General features: G+C 40.3%; 1 protein-coding gene across 1 annotated transcript in view; it reads left to right on the plus strand.

Annotated features, from left to right (window-relative positions):
• Positions 1–26,231, plus strand: part of CACNA1E (calcium voltage-gated channel subunit alpha1 E) — a 407,324-nt gene that overhangs the window by 340,039 nt on the left and 41,054 nt on the right. Inside the window, exons 32-39 of the mRNA XM_087726930.1 lie at positions 2,039–2,149; positions 4,945–5,028; positions 5,160–5,285; positions 9,554–9,619; positions 12,265–12,356; positions 13,840–14,005; positions 14,282–14,409; positions 25,089–25,185. Coding sequence (XP_087583056.1) covers positions 2,039–2,149; positions 4,945–5,028; positions 5,160–5,285; positions 9,554–9,619; positions 12,265–12,356; positions 13,840–14,005; positions 14,282–14,409; positions 25,089–25,185 — 870 coding nt within the window. The remainder of the gene's footprint in view (positions 1–2,038; positions 2,150–4,944; positions 5,029–5,159; positions 5,286–9,553; positions 9,620–12,264; positions 12,357–13,839; positions 14,006–14,281; positions 14,410–25,088; positions 25,186–26,231) is intronic.

Genomic DNA, 26,231 nt, shown 5'->3' on the forward strand with positions numbered 1-26,231 from the left:
TCCCTCCGACCGATAAGATCGCACAGACTGGGCCTCCTCCGAATTCCATCCGCCAGTCAATGCCGACTGGCGACTACACAGAGGAGAGCCTTTTCTGTTGCAGCTCCGACCCTGTGGAATGACCTCCCTGTCGAGATACGCACCCTCACCACCGTCCAGGCCTTCCGCACAGCCCTCAAGACCTGGCTCTCCCAACAGGCCTGGGGATAAGTCTTTAATTTGCCCCACCCGAGTGCTGAATGTTGAATACTTTATTTTGTTTACATATTGTTTATTTTGTATTGCACCCCCTCCCTAATGTTTGTAAGCCGCCCTGAGTCCCCTCAGAGAAAAGGGCGGCCTATAAATCTTAATAAAATACTAAAAAATACTAAATACAATTATCACAAGATCGCTAGCTGGTTGTAAACAGAGCATTTGAGACTCATGAATGGATGAAGTTGCCTTTGAATGAACACTGCCTGTATTTTTCTAAAACGACTGAAGCATTTCTTTACGATCTCAGGGAAGGGGGTTCTTCTTCCTCTCAAGTCAAGGGCTTTCAACTAAAAATTACAGGGGAAAGAAGCTTTTTGAATGCAACCTTAAGAAATGATGTCTCAGTTTGCTTCCTTTTCTGTTTGGTTTTTTTTTAGTAAACCTAAGAGTGGAGGTTTTTATTGATTTTTTTAACTGAATTGCTCTGTGAGATTTTTCAAGGGAAGTGTAGGATGAAAATGCTTTAAATATATACAAGCGCAAAGTCAATGCTCTGTCATTAAGTGATGTCTCTTCATTTCTTGGGAACTGTAATTAGAAGCCGGGGTCAGGTTATTACATGCCAGAAATGCATCTAAAGGAATTAAAATGGCACATTTCACACTTAAATATATATGGTGGGACCATCTTCTCCCACTGAATTAGTGGGAGCTCAGGAAGGGTGGGCCTGCTCTGGATCCTTTCATTTAAGGCTTATTATTCTCTTCAGGGGCCATGGAGTTGGGCCTTCTCATCCCCCCTCTTTGACTTCACTTCCTGAAATCAGATTGCCTACAGATTGAACTCCAGAAAGCCACTATAACCTCTTTTTTTTTTAAAAAAAGAGACTTGACAGTAGAGCAGATATGAGCAGATTCCCATTTTATCAGTAATGCGTAGAGCTTTGAGTGCACATAATTCAGAGGTGGGTTCCTACCAGTTCGCACCTGTTCGGTAGAACCGGTTCGTCAAATCTACCGAACCGGTTAGAAGAGGTTCCACCAGTGGACCCGGAAAGCAGGCCACACCTACAGAAGAGGTTCCAAAAAATTTTGAAACCCACCACTGGTCCTTGGATATGATTATTCTACACTATCATGCTCCTATTTATAAAACTCAGTGCCTCTGTGAAAGGTAAGGATGATTACTGCGTTTGTGGTGCAATCAGAACATTGAGTGTGTTGAAGTTGTTTTAAAGCAAACCAAAGATGCCTTTTAAAAAACAAGTTTACATCATATTCTTATGCACGCCAGTGCTGTGTGCGAGGTAATTTAAGGTGGTTCTGACAAGTGTCGTCGGCATCTTCATATCCAGTCACATGGGGCGGCAAGCCACTTCCACAAAGGAGGCCACACCCACAGAGTAGGTTCGGACAATTTTTGAAACCCACCACTGACATAATTTCATAATTTTACCTACTATTTTATTATAATACTTTCTTACTGAAAGAGGCAAATATAAACCATTCCTGTCCTCCCCACTGAACTTTTCTTTGGCCATTCTCCATTATGAGAAATTAACCATTTAAATGATGGTTTTCAGTACCAATGGAGCTCTCCCTCTCTCCCTCTCTCTTTCTTTCCCTCTCTCCCTCTGTCTCTCTTTCCCCATCTCTCTCCCTGTCTCTCCAAGATATCAGAGCTATTTCTTTTTAGTGGTAACTGCATTTAGCATTCAACTCACTATTTAGGATGTGCAAATCTTAAAGATATAGCCAAACCTCCAGGATTCTTATATTAGCTTAAACTGAAATTCAGAATATTATGATTCATCTTTCTTTCTTTCTTTTTCTTTTGGTAGTACTATTCTGCTCCATATACCTATGAATTGGCTCTGAAGTATCTGAATATTGCTTTTACCATGGTTTTCTCATTGGAATGTGTCCTGAAAATCATAGCTTTTGGTTTCCTGGTGAGTAAAATGCATTCAGCACTAGATATTAAAACTCTGTTTATGGGCACTGCAGTTTGAATGCTTAGGCATCAGTCCTTGACTATAGGAATTGCTATCTGCACGCCTCAAGTTAAAGTTATTGTTGTCCAGAAAAACGGTTCCCTGGCAAATGCGCGCTCAACTAAAGTGCGCCCGACCAAACCGCCACGACAAAACCGCGAGTTCTAAATCGCACCGACGAATGAAAAAAGAGGAAAAATAGAAGAAAGAAAAAGAAACCAGTCCAATTTAAAAAGTAAGAGGCATTTGTAAAAATTCCATCTATAAAAAAACCCAAAATTAAAAAAGGATAACACACTAAACTTAATTCAGGCTTAATTCGCCACTTACTCTCTTCTGTCTTCAATTTAATTTTACTCTAAGTCTTTTGGGGTGTTCTCTTCTCTAATAGTAAACATTTATCTCACCATTTTGACACACACTCTCTTCTGCTTTTCTTCTGTTCAGGGGCTGTCCCAACCTTTTGCAACTTAATGGCTGATTCTCTGTTGCTGGAAAAAAGGGCTTCTCCTGGATCAATCAGGGACTTTTCGATGTCCTTGGGATCAGCAGGATGTACCCTTCTCTATCACCGTCTCTATGGGATGGTTTAGGTCCAAAAGGACCGTCCGGCAGCAGAGATATCGACAACAATCTTGGAGCTCCAAGATTGTATGTCGTATTGTCGCGACACCATCCCCGCCTCCCCTCCTAATTTCTCTACCTAGTTTTATGAGTAGACCTGAAATACCATCATAAATCAAACTAATGGTTAATCAAACCTGATACCCTTTCTCCAAAATGTGCACTTTTCCAATAGTTTGGAAGTCGAATGCAAACATGAATGGATACTATGTGTCTTCCTGAATTCCTCAGTGTCTGATTATAAATTCTGGAATGACCCATTTCATGAAGTTATTAGAATACCAGTAATCCTTTGGCTCCTGAAATTCTTCCAAAAAGAAGCCTTAGAAGCCTTAGAAGAAAATGAAGCTGATGTGTAGATGGATGTAACAACATATAGAAAGAGTGATTCAATTTAAAGTTGAATTGTCCTCTCTGACAATTGGCCTACTGCCAATTACCTCCACTAGACCAATAAGATCCCATAGACTAGGCCTCCTCCGAATTCCATCAGCCGGCCAATGTCGACTGGCAACTACCCGGAGGAGGGCCTTCTCGGTGGCTGCTCCGACCCTCTGGAACGAACTCCCCGTGGAGATTCGTACCCTCACCACCCTCCAGGCCTTCCACATAGCCCTTAAAAGCTGGCTGTTCCGACAGGCCTGGGGCTAAAGACTTGCAACCCCACTCAAATGGTATGACTGTTGTGCTTTTTAACGGTGTATGGTTTTTCATGTTTGTAACTTGTCTGTTCTTCCCCTCCCTTGAACTGTGAGCCGCCCTGAGTCCCCTCAGGGAAAAGGGCGGCATACAAATAAAGTAAAATCAAAATCAAATCAATCAAAATCAATTGTCCTCTATATGCAATTTTTATTCATTGGAATATTTGTTATTTGAATTGGAAATCAGATAAATACCCTAGATTTGTCAAAAATTAGATTGACTCAAAATCCAACACCTAACCCAATCCTTAGGGTTCAGGTGAGTGTGGTTCCATTATTTTTTTTACCACTGTACTGGAGCAGAAGATAATAAATAAAATCAGTCAGGAATCCAATTTCAAGACATAACAGGGAATTTTGAAACTGGCTCACAAAAGCCATGCTTGGTGTATGTTGCAAGGTGCAGCCCAATCGAATGCAGGGAAATTAAAACAAATGAATTAGATTGATGTGGACCTCATAAGAAAGTACAGGAAGCTGTACCAATTTCTGTCGGCTAATTGGTTATACAAAAATGTGAGACAAAGTTTTACTTGCAGGCAGAGAGAAGTTGGCTTTTTAAAAACATATTTAAGGCTATTTGGGGGCATATGCTAACATTTATTTGACTTACCTGCTTGAAAATGGCAGGAGACTATGCCTCCAGGTCAGAGGTGGGTTCCTACCAGTTCACACCAGTTCGGTAGAACCGGTTCGTCAAATCTACCGAACCGGTTAGAAGAGGATCCACCAGTGGACTGGGAAAGCAGGCCACACCTACAGAAGAGGTTCCAAAATTTTTGGAAACCCACCACTGACACACACACAACATACACACACACACACAGACTCACACAGAGAGACAAAGAGAAAGAAAGGGAGAAAGAAAGAAATAAAAAAAGAAGAAAAGAAAGAAAAATTTAGAGAGAGACGAAAGAAAAAAAGGAAAAAGGGACAGAGAGACAAAAGGAAGGAGAGAGAGAGAGAGAGAGAGAGAGAGAGAGAGAGAGAGAGAGAGAGAACACATGGCCGACAAGCCACTCCCACCAGGTCACATGGCCAGCAAGCCACTCCCATAAAGGAGGCCACACCCACAGAGTAGGTTCGAAACCCACCACTGCTCCAGGTTTTTTATCATTATTTAGCCTTTGCTCTAGGACAGGTGTGTCAAACTCGCGAGCTGCGGGCCAGATGGGTCACACTCTGGCCACACCCAGTTTAGCAAAGGGGAAATAAGTCATGATACGTTATGTTTGACACACCTGCTCTAGGACATCAAAAGGAGGAGCTAGGAAGTCCTGAGGCCTCAGATTAGATAACCAAGGATAGGCTGCCCTTATTCTTTGTGTATCTGAATCTAGTCTGAACAATGGCAAATTTTCAAGAGATACTATGACAGCAATGCTTATGTTATTCTGCAATTTAATCTGCACGTTCCTCTTTCTGCAGAATTATTTCCGTGACACCTGGAACATATTTGATTTCATCACCGTGATTGGCAGTATTACAGAGATTATCCTGACGGATAGTAAGGTGAATCTCTTTCTCCACCGCTCTTCTTTAGTGGAAGATCAAGGCTGAGAACTGCATATGATGTTTCTTTTTTTTTCTTTTTTTTCTTTTTCATTTTACTGTTTCCTCCTTCTCTCTGGCATTGTGTTAAGCCGACAGTTACCAGCAGCTTCAACATGAGCTTTCTGAAGTTGTTCCGGGCTGCCCGTCTCATCAAACTCCTTCGCCAAGGGTATACCATTCGAATTCTGCTCTGGACCTTTGTGCAGTCATTCAAGGTAAAAGCTGAACTCCTGTCTTCCTTCCAAGGTCAGTGGATTGCTTAGGACAATGAATAACATCAACCATTGCATACACAATTACAGGGCACATCCAAGCAGATATATTAGCCAATTATGGATGCCTTAAGGTCAAACCATCAATCATCCACAAAAACACAGATTCTGGATTCCATCTGCCGGTCAATGTTGGCTGGCAACTCCCCGGGGGAAGGGCCTTCTCTGTAGCAACTCCGGCCCTATGGAACGATCTCCCCGTGGAGATCCGGACCCTTACTACCCTCCCAGCCTTCCGCAAAGCGATTAAGACCTGGCTGTTCCAGCAGGCCTGGGGCTGATTTGATTTCATCCAGCCCCATCCTAAACTACATGAATGTTGTGTAATTTTTAATGTCTGTTCTTTTTAATTTTTATATGTTCCCCCTCCCTGTTTATCTGTAAGCCGCCCTGAGTCTCTCGAGAGTGGGCGGCATACAAATCCTAATAAACAGTAAACAGCAAACAGAAAGAGTTAGCAAGCTTTCATCCTCTTTATCCATATAAATGGCCATCTCTTCAAATTTCACAGATGAGGAATTTTTGGGAGATCTACTTTAAGAAAGATTGGATACTCTAACTATCTGGCATATAGCGGTACAGTACATAGCGGTACAGTAGCTTAAAAACCTTACTACTCCAGCATCCTTTATGCCACAACCAAGACATACCTAAGAAGGCCCAATCACTTTAAGAAGGATGTATGTCAGAGGTGGGTTCCTACCAGTTCGCACCTATTCGGTAGAACCGGTTCGTCAAATCTACCGAACCGGTTAGAAGAGGTTCTACCAGTGGACCCAGAAAGCAGGCCACACCTACAGAAGAGGTTCCAAAATTTTTTGAAACCCACCACTGGTCCTTGGATATGATTGTTCTGCACTATCATGCTCGTATTTATAAAACTCAGTGCCTCTGTGAAAGGGAAGGATGACTACTGCGTTTGTGGTGCAATCAGAACATTGCGTGTGTTGAAGTTGTTTTAACGCAAACCAAAGATGCCTTTTAAAAAACAAGTTGACATCCTATTCTTATGCATGCCAGTGCTGTGCGTGAGGTCATTTAAGGTGGTTCTGACAAGTGTCGTCGGCATCTTCATATCCGGTCACATGGGCAGCAAGCCACTCCCATCCGGTCACATGGGCAGCAAGCCACTCCCACAAAGGAGGCCACACCCACAGAGTAGGTTCAAACAATTTTTGAAACCCACCACTGATGTATGTAGTCCGTTATTCAGGGGGAGAGGAACTCTGCTTAAAAGACTTACAGCTAATTGTCCCCACCTCTCGGATATCTGCAATTGCTCTGGCTGTGGTATGCTTGATTCAAAAGAGGTGCTTCAGAATGTGCAACAGCTATGTGATTCTGGAAACAGACATGGCTACTTTGATGAGTCACAGGCTCACTTCACACACCCACACATTCTAAACACCTCTTCCAAAGCAAATCTAAAGCCCCATTGCTTGTTTTATATTGCAAACCCAGTGGGATGCAGCTTTCACTTAGGATAAAAAACCCCTATGCCAATTCTTTCGCTTCCATGTGGCTGTAACAATCTGGAGTCTTTACCACTTCATTATTAAAAATAGTATTCATTGTTCCATGGTTCCCTCAGCCTCTTCCATCACAGCAAACAATACATCCTTTCCGTATTTCTCTTTTCTTCTTCCTATGCAACAAAAGGTGCTACAAAAATTGAGGTTAGATTTTTTTGGGGAAAAAAATATAAAGTAAAAAGTATTCATTTATTATTAGTTTTTACCTTTTCAGAAGCTAAGATATAACACTTTCATAACTTCTTTTTCTTTGTAATCTGCCCAGAGTCCTTTGGGATTGGGCGGCCTATAAATTTTATTAATAAGTAATAAATGAATAATAAATAAATAACCTGTCACAACCTGGCCACTCTCCAAATATGCATTATTCATCCATAAAATAAAGCCAGTCTCCACTGGAACGAGCTCCCTGTTGAGATCCGGACCCTTACTACCCTCCCGGCCTTCCGCAAAGCCACCAAGTCCTGGCTGTTCCAGCAGGCGGGGGGGGGGGGGGGGCAGGCTGAGAAGCATTTACCTCCACGGAAATTGTGAATGTTGGTTTTGTTTTTAATATGTTGTCTTTGTCTCGTTTCCCCCCTTTCCCTTGTCTTTTGTGAGCCGCCCGGAGTCCTCCAGGAGTGGGCGGCATACAAGGCAAACAAACAAACAAATAAATAAATAAATAAATAAATAAACAAACAAACAAACAAACAAACAAACAAACAAACAAACAAGCAGGTATTGGCAGTAATTTGAAAATAATTAGCAATAATTTTTCCAACATCCTTTTTTTTTTTCATCTTTCCAGTCTAATTTACAACTCTGGGATATCCCATCTAAATAATCCTTTTTAGTTTTGGAGAAATTACCAGACTGGCTAAGGGCTTGCACCTGTTAAGGATATCTTTTTCCATACCGACTGATAATTGTAAGGGGATAATATCTAGATTAAAGACAACCAAACAATTGCAGAAACCAGCATAGTTTAAAAAAACAATTGGGAGCAGGAAGACACTTAGAACCAGTAATTTAGGCCCCAAATTAAAAACAACAACCATAAATAATTATAACATATTACCTACAAACCATATATTCCTTATTAAGCTAGTTCAAAGCTAGCTTAGTAAGATACAATATTGTAACCACAAGAAAGGATATTAAAACCAAAAGATCATGGCTCACTATGGCCAAAACTATGCCATGTGGAAAGGTTGATGGCAATCTTCCAGTCTTCATGGAGAAGTAAACAATGCGCTGAACCACAATTAGTGGGGAAACAAGCATGGAATGATCAAATAAACAATAATCTGAACCATCATTAGCGATAGAACTGAGTTACTTGGTCTTTCTTTATATTTGTGCAGATCATTTTGCTTCTTTCTTGGTTATCTAACTTGGCTTTTCCTTTCTCATCCCTGTTATACTCCTCTGTCTCCCATATGTCTGGTTGCATCCTTCTACAGATTTCCAATTTATTTTATTCCTTCCTACATTTGGATGTTTTGCAGAGTCAGATCAAATCTATTACGCACAATATGTAAAAATGTCTAAACATTTATAGCAATAGCAATAGCAGTTGGACTTATATACCGCTTCATAGGGCTTTCAGCCCTCTCTAAGCGGTTTTACCGAGTCAGCATATCACCCCCACAGTCTGGGTCCTCATTTCACCCACCTCAGAAGGATGGAAGGCTGAGTCAACCTTGAGCCGGTGAGATTTGAACCGCTGAACTGCAGATAGCAGTCAGCTGAAGTGGCCTGCAGTACTGCACCCTAACCACTGCGCCTCCTCGGTTCTTTATGCAGAAGTCGCTGAGGGCCTCACTGGAGTCTGAGGCTTGCAAAATTTACTTGGCCATATTCGTGGAGCAGGGTTTTTTTGAGAGTTATATTGCGATCTTTAAACGCAATAGAAGATCTGAAAGACCAGATTAGGGATAGATGGAGGAAAATCTATCTATATGGTTGCTGAAGAGTTGACAGTGACTTGATGGTACATAAATCAATCAAGGCCTATTTAAGGTTAGAAATACGATTGCCAAATTTATTTTTTCTAGGTTTAGGTTTAAAAATAGGTTTTCAAGTGAAAGGACTCCACGCTGCCAGATTATAGTAATCATGAAAATTGTCAATCTGCAAGTGGCATAAGAGAGCATATTATTGTTTAATAGCTCTTAAATCTTCTGTCTTATTTTGTGCACTTACATAGAGCAAAAAAATATACTTAGTGCTTTAATTGCCTCTGTATTTTTCTAGTTTTTATTACCTCCCACTGATCATTTGCATGTTTGTTAAAGAAACTGTAATTAAGTCATCTGTTACTCTGCTCTGGATTGATGCCAATCTTTTTATTATCATATTTCTTAAACTTAGCATCTTAGCTTCACTTTGGTTCACAAAACATTTAGTTAGTTTAGACCAGTGTTTCTCAACCTTGGCAACTTGAAGATGTCTGGACTTCAACTCCCAGAATTCCCCAGCCAGGGGAGTTCTGGGAGTTGAAGAATTCTGGGAGTTGAAGTCCAGACATCTTCAAGTTGCGAAGGTTGAGAAACACTGGTTTAGACAGAAAATTCTTATCTTCTCTGCCACCGCTTGTTTGTTACTACTTTAAGTACATACGAATGTTACTGTTTTAAGCATATAAATAACTATGCCTGTAATAACAAAGTACTTTCTATGGTTTGCCTTTTCCAGGCTCTCCCCTATGTCTGCCTTCTCATTGCAATGCTCTTCTTCATTTATGCAATCATTGGGATGCAGGTAAGCAAAGGATTTAAAAGATCTAGGGGATGTTGCGTCCACCCAACACGAAAATAACAAAACCTTGAGTCCTCCTCTTACATTAACCTTAAGCTCCCATTTTCAGGCAGGAGATCCATTTGCCCAGTTAATAAATAGTCAAGTACGCAGGTTGGAGAAGGCTGACGTAGGTTATTTATAATCTAACAACTACTGGCATCTGAAGAAAAAAATAATGCAATATTTTATATTCAGGAATATGAATTGTTGCATTCCATATTGATGTGTAACAGGATAGCAATAGCAATAGCAATAGGAGTTAGACTTATATACCGCTTCATAGGGCTTTCAGCCCTCTCTAAGCGGTTTACAGAGTCAGCATATTGCCCCCAACAATCTGGGTCCTCATTTTACCCACCTCGGAAGGATGGAAGGCTGAGTCAACCCTGAGCCGGTGAGATTTGAACCGCTGAACTGCAGATAGCAGTCAGCTGAAGTGGCCTGCAGTACTGCACTCTACCCACCTCGGCTCTAACCGATCAATGTTCTTTCTAAAGAATCCACACTGTGAAGAAAAAAATTGCATGAATTATGAATCTTTTTTTTTTTACTCACAGTTCTGACTTCTCAAATGAAAAAAAAATTATGAACTAATTCAGTTTCCCTAAGAAGCAATGCTCTCTCATATTCAATGGATGATTTGTATATAAAAACACTATAAGATTTTTATTTTTATTCTTTGTTTTTGGTAGGTGGAACAAATACACCTTCTTCTATTTGCTCTTATATCTTAGGTGAAACTACAGGAACATTGGTATATGACACAGGGGTTAAAATATTAGGTTAAGAATAGAGATTTGTTAATTAGATTAATTAGATTTATATACCGCTTCATAGGGCTTTCAGCCCTCTCTAAGCGGTTTACAAATTTTTTAGCAAATTGAGTCAGCAACTTGCCCCCACAGTCCGGGTCCTCATTTCACCCACCTCAGAAGGATGGAAGGCTGAGTCGACCTTGAGCCGGTGAGATTTGAACCGCTGAACTGCAGATCACAGTCAGCTAAAGTGGCCTGCAGTACTGAACCCCAACCACTGCGCCACCTCGGCTCGGTAACAAGTTCTATTTCATCCTGAGACATGTTTGACGCAATCGTGCTGTCGTTCAGACCAACTTATCTGAAACAATTGTTACTGTGATGAAATATTGCAGTGGTGTGTGGGAATGACTTTGAGAGATATGAAAGAGCCACTGCCATGGGAATGGTCAGATAAGCGGCAGCTGAGCCCACAGAACAAATGTGGGCATGGCAAACACCTCAGAAGGGACAATCCCTAGTTTCTTGGGCTGTAAAGGCAATGGAGAGAAATGTACTTTCAGTCTTGCAAGATTCTGTTCATACAACCTTACAATATCAATAAAGGATAATATTTGTAGCTCGGGTTTGAAATGAAAGGTCCTTGGTACTCTCTGAGCTTGCTTGTTTTCTTGCAGACATTCCTTTAGCCAAACTAGGTAACATCATCAGTGCTACTCTTACCTTACAATAGAGTAGAATTAGTTCATCTGACAGTGGGGTTCCTTTCTGGAAATATAGAAGTGAGTTGTCAGTGTTCCAAGTATCAAGTAGAATTAAATCAGAGTCCAAGGCAAAACGATCCTTAAAGTTCCAATTTAATAAATCATACATCTTAGCACAACTGTGTAACCCCAATTCTGGATGTTACATCAGATTCCCACCCAGTTGAAAGCTCATGATCTTGTCCCCACACCCACAAATCCATCACATGGTCCAATCTTCTTCTTCCATGCTGTCATCGCCACCCAGCTGCTTCCGATCAGGTGTAAAAGTGCGGAGACAAAAGATGACCTTGGTCTTCTAGAAAAGAATGACAACAACACATTCCACAATCCTACTCCTGTCTATTCCCCCTTCCCATCAACTATACTGATGAAACAGCATAATGAAATAAGAGAAAGTGTGGCAGGCCAAAATTCTAAAAGGAATATAATTGCAGGCCTGACATGAGTGTTCTATATGTTGGTTTGAACTGTTGATCAAAAGTGAAGTGTAAGTCAAATTAATAAATGCAATGTAACAGGTAAGCTACTGCTAATTACTCACAATGCCTGTATGGTGACTAAATACTGAATCCCTTAAATTTGTTGTGGTTCGAAGATAGAAAGTTGGAGGGAGGTGGAAGAAAGAGGTGTACGGAGAGGGGAAGAGGTATATTGGGTTTCTATTTTTTTGGGTATTGTTGACAAGAGGAATTGCTGCGATTATTGTTTAATGTTGTATGGATCCGGCTATGCACAGTATATATGTGAGTGTATGAAAATGAAAAAATGGAAAATAAAAACCTTTTTCAAGGAAAAATAAATAAATAAAATTTGTTGTGGTTCAATACAAATGCTATACGTTGTGGTTATCGAAGGAGAAAGTGAGATGAGTTGGCATACTATAACCAATATCCTTTTAACTCTCTTCACGATTTTGAAAAATGTTTTATTCCAGCAGTATTTTCCCCCTTGTTCTGGTATCAACAACAGACTTTGGAAATATGAAAGAATGGCCAGAGCACTGTACATTTTCCACACAATGCTGTGATTGCTGTGCTTTTGTCTTATGAAGTCAGAGTTAATAATTTTATTTCTATGTTTTCAGGTGTTTGGGAACATCAAGCTAGATGAGGAAAGCCACATTAACCGCCACAACAATTTCCGCAGCTTCCTCGGTTCTCTGATGTTGCTGTTTAGGTAAATTTACATTTATATTCTCACGGGTTCCATTCACGCTTTGATATAAAGCAAAGAATTGTCTCCCTTAAGATTTCAAAAGCTTCTGGTAATGAGCCAATACTCACATAGCTAGTTTTACACAGCTTGCTACAAACCAAGGACTCAAACTCTCCCCTTTTACAAACTATTTAGTAGGCTTTAACTTAAGACTTTAATTGTTTTCAGCTCAGTGGGCCACAACTTTTATTTTCTGTCTCTCCTATCTTTTTTTTAAATCTTTGTAAAGAACCTCCATGTTCTGAAGTCAGATAAAACTCTCTTAATAGGCAGCTTAATTCCAGAGAGATTCATGAACAAAACTACTGTCTTTGTTCTAGTTTAATTATCAGGCAGATTATACAACAGCACCTCTTCCTTCAATGCATCTACAATGTCATCCCAGTCTTTCAACTTGATCAACCCGTTCATTGCCAAAATGAAATTTAAGCTTTCCTATTGGAATCCCCACTCTGTCTCCTCACTTGATGCAGAAGTCATTAATTAGATCTGACTGGACTGAATCATAAATTGTGTAAAAGTCCTCCTCAGTGTTATAACTGAATTTCAAACAAAATATAGCACTTCATACCAGGTTGTATATTCAGTATGATTAACAAGAAGAGCCGCCCCCGGAGCTTCGTATAATCCCCGACCTCCGGTCCTTCCGACGCGCCCTAAAAAGTTGGCTTTTCCAGCAAACCAGCCTGGCCTGAACAAAACAATATAAATTATTGATCATTGTTAATTTTAATTCGAATTTTTTAAAAAAATGTTACTGTCAATTCTAAGTGGGTTTGTTTGGGATATTCTATTTAATTTTTTTTAATTTTTGTATTATACATTTCTTTTAATGTTGTACGCCGCCCTGAGTCCTTGGGAGAAGGGCGACATATAAATCTAATAAACCTAAACCTAAACCTTGCAGGACTCTTGCCAGGATATTTCAGTGGATGAATGCAATTAATAGAGATAAAGAAAGAGGGGGTTTTCATGACAAAGAGTCTGTTTCTTGCTTCTGCTAAGACTGGGTCAGAACCATAATTTTTTTGAAAAAAAAAAACTCCCTAAAACGCACTGAAATCTATTTTTAAAAGAGTTGCGACTTAAGCAGAGGCTTTCTGAAAATAAGTACGATATTGAAAATAAGTACGATATAAGAGCCGAGGTGGCGCAGTGGTTAGGGTGCAGTACTGCAGGCCACTTCAGCTGACTGCGATCTGCATTTCAGCGGTTCAAATCTCACCGGCTCAAGGTTGACTCAGCCTTCCATCCTTCCGAGGTGGGTGAAATGAGGACCCGGACTGTGGGGGCAAGTTGCTGACTCAACTTGCTAAAAAAATTGTAAACCGCTTAGAGAGGGCTGAAAGCCCTATGAAGCGGTATATAAGTCTAATAAATAAAATAAATAAATAAATAAATTGAACATAGTAATAAACTACAAGGTGGATTTGTTTTCTTACAGAAGTGCTACCGGGGAGGCATGGCAGGAGATTATGCTTTCATGCCTCGAAGGGAAAGGTTGTGAGCCAGACACTACCGCAACATCTGGACAGAATGAGAATGAGAAATGCGGCACAGAACTAGCATACGTCTACTTCGTCTCCTTCATCTTCTTCTGCTCCTTCTTGGTGATTCCCTCTTTCCATTATTCTACAGATTTATTGTTTTTGTATTGTTTCCACCAGGTTAATTTAAAAGATGGCATGATATTCTTTAGTATTTCTCAAAGAGCTGTTATGTTACAAGGGAAGCAGCTGTAAACCCAATTAAAGAATCTCACTATCATGTGCAGAATTACATTGCAGCTCTCTTTTGTGCTTCCTCGTTTGCTGGTCCTCCACTTATAGATCTGTTGCCATCCTTTCCCCCTTGTTATGTATTCTTCTTGTTTCCTTCATACACAGATGCTCAATCTCTTTGTGGCTGTCATTATGGACAATTTTGAATATCTGACTCGAGATTCTTCTATCTTGGGACCCCATCATCTTGATGAATTTGTCCGGATTTGGGCAGAATATGATAGAGCTGCATGGTACGTAGGCACATCTGGTTTTTTTTTAAATGCTCTGTACAAAATCTGATTAGATGTGATATCCAAATCAAGTACAAATAGAGTGGAAATGCCCTTCTCCATCCTGCGGCTTCTAGATGTTCTTATTCAAAGGCCATCTGCACATAAACAACCTCATAATCTTACTTAAATTAATAATTCAGCCAGTTTCCACTTTTTAATGAAAAAGAAGTATATATCCTTTGTGTTCTGACCCCCTCCTCTGTCCAGTAACAAAAGCCGAGACACGCTTAATGAGAATGTCCTTTAATAGCAAGTCCAGACTCTCAGTGGCTGAAAGCCAAGTAAACAAACAGATAAGGACCTTGGCAGCAAGTCTGACAAACCTTGGCAGCAATCCAGCCTGCCAAGTTAGTTTCTCTTTAGTCCAAGCTTTGACTTCTGCAACAAGGGCGTGGCACAAGCAGTCTTTTTTATAGTCTGGAGAGGAGCCTAATGACCATCAGCTGAGCGTAATTACCTCCTGTAGTTACGTAGTTGTTCTTGACGCCGAGTAGCTCTTCGATGGCGTGCATCCCGGAACAACTCACTGTTGGTTTCTGGATCACTCGCCCTTGTCTCCTCCCCACTGATCCAAGGCTCAGGTGCCACCTGGTGGCCAACCAGTCTCCCTGCTCAGAGTCGGAACCCTATCCAGGGTCCTCCACATCCTCCAGGGCCGACTCATAGGACCCCTCGCTGTCGGAGTCTGGTGGCAGCTCCAACGGCTCCTGCTGGGCCACAACACCTTTGTAATTGTTTTTATTCTATCATCACAGTTTTGCAAGAGCTCTTTTAAATAAGAGCAGCTGTGCATCTTTTCATGACAATGAAATATTCTGTGGATTGCAGTTTTCCTGCAGCAAATGACTTTTTTTCTATATCGACCATACGGACATACCTGTGAGCCATTGTGGAACTTGAGATCTGAGATATATGCATAAAGAGGATTTTACCAACATTTAATCCCCCACCCATTTTTTTTTATTTTGTTCTCTTTTATCTTTTTGTGCTAAAATGTTTTAAGAAAAAAAAAATCTTCCCATATAATTTATGTCAGAAGTGAAATGACCACCGTGTTATTAAAAACCTTCACTCATACTAACCATACATTTCAGGAGTGCCTTGGAGATATTGTTTCCCATTATATCTTCCTTGGGGCAATTCAATATATTTGCCTAATTCCAGAATTCCCAAATGATGTTCATGACTTTTCTGAAGATATGGGACTCCTAGAAGTTCATCCGATGGATATTATCTGCTTTACCTTAGGATCTGAAAACTGAATGTATCGTTTTCTGTGAATCCACTCTTCGAAATTAATGAAACCTCTGCCTTCTGAAAGATTTGCACGATAAATATGTTGGCCTTTAAGATGAGCGCACAGTTCACGTGGCTACTCCCCTGAACTTGTTTCTGCTCTTAGAAGCAGGCATTAATTTTGTAGCCCTGACTTAATAACTCATCTGTAGCAAGGAAATTCATGTCATTTTCTCGAAAGGTCAAGCAATGCCCTTTGTAGCTAAAAGCCATTGTGACTGTCGGTTCTGAGTTCAGTCTCATAGAAGTGAAGAAAGCCAGTTTGTGGAAAAAATTATTTAGGATTTAAATAAGAACATAACATTTTTTCCTACTTATCTTATTTTCCCCTTTTCCTCCTTTCTATAGTTATTTTTATAACTAGCGCACTAAATTTGTCTTATTTGTCTAAGGCTGAAGTTTTTTCAAAAAACCTTGCCGTGAAAAAATAAGATTATGAAGAATTCCTTTTCTCCTTTTGCACTTTATCATTACATTAAAAAAAATAATACCTACAATTCTGTCTAAAATACTGCCTACAGTATAATTATCATTCTAAATTAAACTGATCATTATAACTGCAAGAGTTTTTACCTTCTGCCCTTCCACTGCTAGACTGTGGTGACCGAAAGAAATTATCTCTGGCTGATACAACTAAATTTTCAGAGACAAAAAAACAAGCTGGGATATCAAAAGAAAACACTGTAGTCTAATCCAGTGTTTCTCAACCTTGGCAACTTGAAGATGTCCGGACTTCAACTCCCAGAATTCCCCAGCCAGCATTCGCTGGCTGGGGAATTCTGGGAGTTGAAGTCCGGACATCTTCAAGTTGCCAAGGTTGAGAAACACTGATCTAATCATCTCCTGACATGCTATTAATATAGCTTTGGAGCACCTGTTTATCCTAGGTGAAATTGAATTCACAGTACAGGTGGATCACCACTGTGAAAAGAAAGAGCCGAGGTGGCGCAGTGGTTAGAGTGCAGCACTGCAGGCCACTTCAGCTGACTGCAGTTCTGCAGTTCGGCTGTTCAAATTACACCGGCTCAAAGGTTGACTCAGCCTTCCATCCTTCCGAGGTGGGTAAAATGAGGACCCGGATTGTTGTTGGGGGGCAACAACTCTGTAAACCGCTTAGAGAGGGTTGAAAGCCCTATGAAGCGGTATATAAGTCTAACTGCTATTGCTATTGCTAAGACAAAGTGGGGAGACAGGATTTGGTGGTGGTGGGGAAACCCCCTCTGGCTTGAAACGTTGTATACAATAACACCATTTATCTACTTGATATGAATAGTTGATCGTGCAAAACCATTTATTCTGCTTTTTTTAAAAAATGGAATAAAACTTGAGTTTGATCGTTCCATTGTAAATCAGGCCATATGCTCCTTTCTTGGTGATGGAAAATTCCTCCGTGGGAACACGGTAGAGAAAATAATAGCTATATTGTCGTTACTCTTAAAGCCCTACATGGTATCGGACCTGGGTACTTGAGAGACCGCCTCCTGCCAGTTACCTCCCAGAGGCCTATAAGATCGCACAGATTAGGCCTCCTCCAGATTCAATCTGCCGGTCAATGTTGGCTGGCGACCCCCCGGGGGAGGTCCTTCTCTGTTGCTGCTCCGGCCCTCTGGAACGATCTCCCCGTGGAGATCCGGACCCTTACTACCCTTCTGGCCTTCCGCAAAGCGATTAAGACCTGGCTGTTCCGGCAGACCTGGGGCTGATTTGATTTCATCCAGCCCCATCCTAAACTACATGAATGTTGTGTAATTTTTAATGTCTGTTCTTTTTAATTTTTATATGTTCCCCCTCCTTGTTTATCTGTAAGCCGCCCTGAGTCTCTCGAGAGTGGGCGGCATACAAATCCTAATAAACAGTAAACAGAAAACAGTAAACAGAAAGCTTTCATCCTCTTTATCCATATAAATGGCCAACTCTTCAAATTTCACAGATGAGGAATTTTGGGGAGATCTACTTTAAGAAAGACTGGATATGCTAACTATCTGGCATAAACACACAGCGGTACAGTAGCCTAAAAACCTTACTACTCCAGCACCCAGGCAGGCCTGGGGCTGTTGATTTTGTCCAGCCCCCATTCTAAGTTTCTGAATGTTGCGGACTTTTTAATGTTGTCTTGTTTTTTTGTATGTCCTCCCCTTCCCTTTCTTATTTGTAAGCCGCCCTGAGTCTCTCGAGAGTGGGCGGCATACAAACTAATTAAATAATTAAATAAATAAACAAACAAATAAATATCTTCAAAGGAGGTGATTGTGCAGAGCCTTCCTTCAATCTGGAATACTGCAACGTGCTCTACATGGGGCTGCCCTTGAAGAGCATCCGGCGACTTCAGCTAGTCCAGAATACGGCCGCGCGAGTGATTGTGGGCGCACCGCGGTTCACCCACATAACACCTATCCTCCGCGAGCTGCGCTGGCTACCTGTTGATCTCCGGGTGCGCTTCAAGGTGCTACTTACCACCCATAAAGCCCTCCATGGTAGTGGATCTGAGTACTTGAGAGACCGCCTCCTGCCAATTACCTCCCTACGACCTATCAGATCACACAGATTAGGCCTCCTCCGAGTTCCATCCGCCAGTCAGTGTCGACTGGCAACTACGCGGAGGAGAGCCTTTTCAGTAGTAGCTCCGACCCTTTGGAACGATCTCCCCGTGGAGATTCGTACCCTCACCACCGTCCAGACCTTCCGCACAGCCCTCAAGACCTGGCTATCCCGTCAGGCCTGGGGATAAAGATTTTAATCCGCCCTCACCCGAATGATGAATGAATGTTGTGTTCTACTTTTACTTATGTACTGTCTCATGTCTTGTCTTGTATCCCCCTCCCCATAAATTGTAAGCCGCCCTGAGTCCCCTTAGGGAAAAGGGCGGCCTATAAATAATAAACAAATACAAATACAAAATACAAATCCCCTCCTGGAAAAAAGAGCAGTGCACATCCTCCGGCGTTACCAGATTCACACAGTTCTTCTTTCCTGTTTCCTGACTGGGCCTATTAACCCGCCTGTGCTTCCTTTCCAGTGGCAGGATCCTGTATAAGGATATGTACAAATTAGTACGGGTGATCTCGCCTCCTCTGGGCCTGGGAGAGAAATGCCCCTGCAGAGTGGCATGCAAGGTTTGCCTCACCACCACCCCCAGCCACAACCTGGCCGTAGGGAACAACCCATTAAATCCCGCTCTCCTCCTCTCGATCGTACTTCACGCTCTTTTTACCTCACGCGGGAATCCCGACTTGTTTTTTCCCTCGAGTTTAAAGAGATCCGAACCTTCTCAGAACCAGCAGCTGTTAGAACTGGAAAAAGATCAGGAGATGGATTTCAGGGCAGAGGTGAAATTACACATTCTGTCAGCTCCTCTCCATTAGTTAGTGCTGTTAGAGCTGGCGGGAAACACCCACGCATGCGTAGTCCAATCAATCGGTAGACTCCAGAAACTTCCACCAGCACAATGAGTAACCCCTCCCAAATACCATGCCCTCCCTCCCCGTTTCATGGCAGCTGAAGCGATAGCAAAGCAGAAGCTGACACATTCATTCTCATCTTGAATGAACAACTCTGGGGTTTCTTAGAGTGTCTCCCGTTGCATAGAGAAGTCTTTGGAACCATTGTTTTCGGATCCCCCTTTCACGACCTACATTTTTCATTTGAAAGGGGCATTTTATTTAGCTTTCACTAACTTGGGAGCGAAAGTAGGGAACAAATAATTTAATTTTAATTTAAAACTAAAATCAAATCAGGTGTGGTAAGAAATAAACAAAGCTCACCAGTTGTGCGCAGAGACTTAATTTTAAAGGTATTACACTGTTGGGCATGGAAGATCCATTCATTCAGAATAACATTCTGCCTGTACTTAAGAAATAGTGCAAATAGCTTTAAGCATCTTAACCAGCGGTGGGTTCCTACCAGTTCGCACCTATTCGGTAGAACCGGTTCGTCAAATCTACCGAACCGGTTAGAAGAGGTTCCACCAGTGGATCCGGAAAGCAGGCCACACCTACAGAAGAGGTTCCAAAAATTTTTGAAACCCACCGCTGGCAAGGATCTTGTAACTTGACAGCTTTAAGACTTGCATGCTTCAATGCCAAAGTTTCTGAATAGCTACTTGGACCGACCTAAGTACTAATTCATAATTTCATATCCGGTCACATGGGCAGGAAGCCACTCCCATCCGGTCACATGGACGGCAAGCCACTCCCACAAAGGAGGCCACACCCACAGAGTAGGTTCCAACAATTTTTGAAACCCACCACTGATCTTAACTTATATGAAAAGTGTATGCCAGAAAATGACACTTGATATGGTGGGCAGGAATTCATCTGGTATTTGCGTTTAACTTAATAAAGCCCCTCAATTAATAAGAAAATAGCATGTCAAGGGGAAAGTTAGAGCAATCAACAAACTTTTTAATTTTAGGAATGAAAAATATTTTTGTATGGAAAAGTAGTCTGTCTTCAGTACAGCTCAGTAGCTCAGAGATAGGTTTAGTGTTCTATTGTGAGATCACTTAAAAAATAATAATGTGAATAATGTTTATGTGAAGGCATTAATCTTCTTATACCTATTTTATGAGTGTTAATTCTGTACAAACACATGGATATGCACAATTAAATATGTCTATACGGTATTGATATTAAGAAAAAATAAACCCTACTTATATCAACTGTAGTAAATTCAAATACATGTATGTGTATGAATATATATATATATCGATCATTAATCTCTATGGCAAATGACTAACAATTTACAGCTTTGTTTAATTAATAGTCGTTCTTTTCTTCTTGCTGGTCTCCTTTTGATCATCAGTACTGACAAGGGCCAAAGATGGTTATGAAACACTATCTTCTATTCATGATAAGGTCATTTAGAATTCAAAGTTTACTAATAAATCTGTGTCAAATTCATAGGTGAATTTGGCACTTGCAAAAGTCCAATTAAAAAGAATGAACTTCTGCTTTCTTCTAATTGAAGAGGTGTTTCTATGAGATTTTTCCCAGCCAAGAAATCCTAAGTATTTCGGCACCATTTTCATAATATAGTTCTTTAGGTCCATCCTTCATGATCCTTCATTGTTTGCCTGCCCAAAGTTTCACCAAGAAAAATGTTGTACAGCCGCTAGATAAAAATAACTATTCAGATTCCACACAAAAAAATTCCTTCCTCACGCTCTCTTTCCAAGTAAAAGTGCTTTCAGCTGAACAGTTCCTAAAAACTATTATATAATATATTGTTTCTTCTCCCCCAGCCCCCTAAGGATCCATGAATATGTGAGAAAATTGCAATGTAAATAAAGCACTCTGAATTTCTGGATCTTAAACACTTTCTGAACTTTTCATAGCCAGAGATGAGATGTTGCCCTTTTGAAGTATACTTGTTCAGTTTTTCTTTAGAAAGGATTAAAACATACTAATTATCTTCCATAGTGAACACCACAAGGAGCAGTGAACATACCCACAGAGAATCTTCCAAATTAACTTTGGAAATAGAGGACTGTCCCCATTTCTCAGTAATAGCATAGCGTAATTAAGGAACCATGAGCAAATTAAGTTCACATAATCTTTTGCCTCTCCTACAGAGCTTGGCCGTCGTCGTCCCCCTCCCTAACCTCACACTGACTTGCAAAAAAAGAAAACTTCCCTGAATTTGATTACTTGCCCAGATAAATCAAGACAACTGAAGGCTTTTGGACAATTTCCTGTAACTCATTTTTTTACTGTGCAGTCAGCATCAGAACTATGCTAAAATTTTACCAGCATTTGGATTTTTTTCTTATTTTTGTTTTTAACAAACTTTGTATTTGTTTTTCCCATCATCATCAATTATCAGTTTACACACAAACACAAAATAAAATTAGCTATCTTTATGATTACTTTGAACAGAAAAATTAATTACAACACACTAAAATATTAACTACTAGATTTACGTCCCATGCTGATTTTAATATTTCTAACTGTGCCATGTTGATTATGCTATGCCACGTTATAAATAACAAGTGTTTGTCCTTTTATATGGAAAGAGTCTAGGCAAATGAAAAATCTACCAACATCTTTACTTAGGAAACGTGTATTATTTGGTTTTGAGAACTAGCTGACTTTCTTCTATATCAAACATTTCCTCAATTTATTTTATTTTTATTTTATGATATTACTTTATTTGTATGTCATTCCCAAAGGACATTCAGTCCCAAAAGCTCTGGGAAGCAAACAATTAAGTTTTAAAATTATCTTTATTTATAAATATATCTCTACCTCCTTAGGCACCTACATATCAAGTGATTTGGAAATATTGTTTTTAATCTTTTGCCTAGGCAAACAGCCATTAACTTAAAAGAGAATCCCTAATGATAGGGATTATGTGGAAAAGTCACTTCCAGGAAGTCTTGCTGTGGATTTTTTTTCCCCATTCAGATTTATCTTTTTTCATATTATTAGTGGCTAGCTAAAGTATACTTGTGCAAACTATTAGTGAAAACAATGGTGCTAATAATTGTATGTGATTATGTCCTGCTTAATATACCTGAAATTCACAAATTGAGTAGATACAGAATTAACTCCGTTGACATGATAATTATCTTCTTTTACTATTATAAAGTCATATTTATATTTTAGGGTTTTTTTGGCCTGATATTGAAAAGCTTATTTTTCAAGTTTAATCCATAGCATGTTAACCTTTGCTCAGTAAGTTAAAACAGATCTGTTTTGTAAGCCTCTCTGATGCTTAAGAATATTTAAAAGTGCACAAAAAGGAAAATAAAGGAAAGATATAAAAATAGGAAAAGGAAGTATAATCAATGTTAACGACTTATTACTATATTTTATAATACAACCCAAACCCTCTTCTTCATTCCATACTTTACCCCATTCTCTATAATTCTATCTCTCCAGCCTCATTTCATCATATTCATCACCAAAGGTTATCAGAAATAATATAATTATTACAAATTATATCTTACACCCAATTTGAATTCTTCCTTTCCATTTAAACAGATCCACCTTGTTTCCTCCCTTCAAATAATCAAAGTCGAGCCTTGTTATAATTCCAATCTATTTCCAATAAAAAATGATTAAATAACACCTGTAATAGCTACCCATTAAAATATTTTAACCTAGATCAGGTAAACCAATTCTGTATTCTGTTTTGTTCCTCCCAACAGTCTTTCAATTCCTCACGGAAAGTTCTAAATCTGCCTTTTCATACTCTCTTTGTCTCTTCTCTCAAAATTCTTGTCATCATCAGGCTCCCTTTTTTAATTCCACCATGGCAACTTCAGCATTTCTCTTCTGTAAATCCAGTATTAAAAAATAATCCACATTGCTCCTCTCATTTATTGTTTGTATATAGTTTTTTTTAATTTTTAAATCATTCAATTTCATTTGTAAATCTATTATTCTTATGCCTTTCTTGTAGGCTGTAATTTTTAAATCCACCTCTAAATCACTTTCAGTTTTGAGGCAGTCCATATTGTTAGAGACAGGTTTTTTTAAAGCTTTTTTTTCTTTCTTCTGTGCAAGCCACACCCATTTTCACATTTTTTTAAAAATTTATACTCTTCTCTTTCTTAAAGATGCTACTACAAGATCTCTTGGCTACAATTTGTTTCTCTAGAAAATTACATACAGTTCTTGTTTTGAAATGTTTCACTACAAAAATTACCAAACTTACAATGGAGGGAAAAATTTAAAAATTCAAACTCAGTTGTGAAGAGAGATATTTTGGAGGCATTTTAAGGGCATTTTTTTCTGGAAATAAAAAGCAACTCAATCAGACCTTCCTCGTGTATTTTAATGCATTTTAATAACTACGTATAAATAAGCCAATTTGACTGCATTTAGTAACCTAGAAATGTTAAGTAAAAATTGAAGGAAGTAATAGGAAATGGACAATTTTGAGTTGAATGGGAAACACAATTATTATTAAATTATTACACGTTTTATCAAAAATAGGAGCAATTAAATGCCAAACTTGTTGCTTTAACAGTGATGCCTCTGTGTTAGTGAGTCTTAAAAGTAATACAAGAGCTGAACAAATACTAAACGTAAGTCATCATATCTTTCACCTAAAAAGAGCTGAAAAAACATCTGATATTGTTTAATAGTCAGTGTATGGCATCAGAATCTATTTTTACTGGAACCCATGCAAGTCTTTACTTTCCTTACATCATACTTCGTATATTGTGTTTCCCTTCTTGGAAAGAATAGAGGAAACCCTTTATCCTTTTCCACAATATTCCCCACGCTTAGCATAAAGAGCCGAGGTGGCGCAGTGGTTAGAGTGCAGTACTGCAGGCTACTTCAGCTGACTGCTAGTTCGGCAGTTCGGCTGTTCAAATCTCACCGGCTCAGGGTTGACTCAGCCTTCCATCCTTCCGAGGTGGGTAAAATGAGGACCCGGATTGTTGGGGGCGATATGCTGACTCTGTAAACCGCTTAGAGAGGGCTGAAAGCCCTATGAAGCGGTATATAAGTCTAACTGCTATTGCTATTGCTATAAAGATTCACAATGAAGCTTCCAAGGCAAGAGATTATGATTTTAATCTGACCTCCTTTTATACTGAGTAGAGAGAGGGCTGAATACAGAACCAGAGAACAGGGAATACCAACCAACTCAACCGAAGCCTTAAGGCAACACAGCTGCCTCTGTCAAGACTCTTTAAACTCCAACTGGGTGAAACTTCGATTCGCATGTGGGAGGAAATGGGAGGAGGGCTGGAGAGCATGGCATGTCAAACTTTCTTCCTGCATTTTCTTTTCTTACACACTTGGCATGCCTTTTGCATGGTGGGAACCATGCTCCATCCTAGCTCTGGATGGAAGCAAACGAGACACATCCCTTTGAGAAGTGACCGCAGTGGACTTCCCCTCCTATGCAAGATGCTGCTTCCTTCTTGCATGGAGGGAAGCCATGCCACTTCACCGAGGTATGCCACCACCATGTTCCAAGCCACCACCTTTCGTGTATCTTGATTTATAACACTTGCACACAAGCCCTGGGAATTACAAGGGGCACGAACTGCAGTTGTAAAAACATCCACAGAGAAATGGAAAGGCAGGGGGTTCGTTTTTTTGGTGGCGTTCCTGGGTCTGTGTGAGGGGTGCTATAAATCCACATCAGCACAAGCTGTCATGTATGATTTGCATTGATTAATGGGTTTCCTGTTCTTTTCCTGTTTGTCTTTTTCTTCGTTTGTTTGTTTCTTTTTGTTCTCTCTCTTCCGTTTCCTATATTCTGGTTTATTTCGGCCTTTTTTTACCTCCGGGAAATGCCTTTTTCTTTTTTGTTTTTCTGCATCTTGCTCCCCTCCTCCCCCGATTCCCTTTATCCTCTCTCTCCTCCTCGCACATGAGCAGTGGCCGCATCCATTACACTGAGATGTATGAAATGCTGACTCTCATGTCCCCACCACTAGGCCTCGGGAAGAGATGTCCTTCCAAAGTTGCTTATAAGGTAGAACAACCCTTCTTTCCTTTACGGGCTTCTGGTTAGCAAGAAATGGGAAATGGATAATGGTAAGGGGTGGCGGGAGATAAAGTATTCTGCTATTTCTTTGATTTCAGATTGTCTTCCCAGCTTAATATTTACTGCTTATATGTTTCAAATGGTTCCACCACAAAACCGCGCCCGACTAAACCGCGCCCGACTAAACCGCGTCGCTGACATCATCAACAGGGCGACAACAGCGCGGAGACAGAAGCACGCTGTAAACCCTAAACCTAAAATTAACCCCTAAACCTAACCCCCCTAAACCTAATCCTAAACCTAACCCTAAACCTAACCCTTAACCTAACCCTAAACCTAACCCTAAACCTAACCCTTAACCTAACCCTAAACCTAATCCTAACCCTTAACCTAACTCTAAAGCTAACCCTAACCCTTAACCTAACCCTAACCCTAACCCTAACCCTTAACCTAACCCTAAACCTAACCCTAAACCTAACCCTAAACCTAACCCTTACCTTAAGCTGAATCGGCTTGCTTTCAAAGCGCTATTTAAAGCGCCCTTCTTTCTCCGCGCTGGCTGTTGTCGCCCTGTTGATGACGTCAGCAACGCGGTTTAATCGGGCGCGGTTTAGTCGAGCGCGGTTTTGACGGGTCGCGGTTTCAAATCCCTATAACTGTTTGCAATAAAGCATTATAAAAGGGAAAAGGCCTGCAGATCAGGGCAAGTAAGGTTGAAAGTTAATTTTTTGTGCAGGCACACGAACAAACATTGTGAGGAGTAGATCCAAGAGAAACAGGATTGGTAGCTATAATGTAAGGTAACGAATACTGACGAGTTTATTTTTGCTCTGAATAGTATGATTGATAGGACATCTGTTCTGTTATTCTATTGTCTGCAAAAGGTAAGGGATGCAGAATAAGATTCAAAAGGTCTTTGTTTAGCATTAGAGCAAATGTTCTCTATGTATTCACACATGGTTTCTGTTCTGACCCGCTCCTCCATCCAGTAACAAATGCCGAGACAAGCTTAACTGGAATGTCACAGCACTTTA

This window comes from Thamnophis sirtalis, unplaced genomic scaffold (genome assembly GCF_051295495.1).
Source record: "Thamnophis sirtalis isolate CommonGarterSnake01/CBP01778 unplaced genomic scaffold, rThaSir2_p1.2 scaffold_12, whole genome shotgun sequence".
Lineage (NCBI taxonomy): Eukaryota > Metazoa > Chordata > Lepidosauria > Squamata > Natricidae > Thamnophis > Thamnophis sirtalis.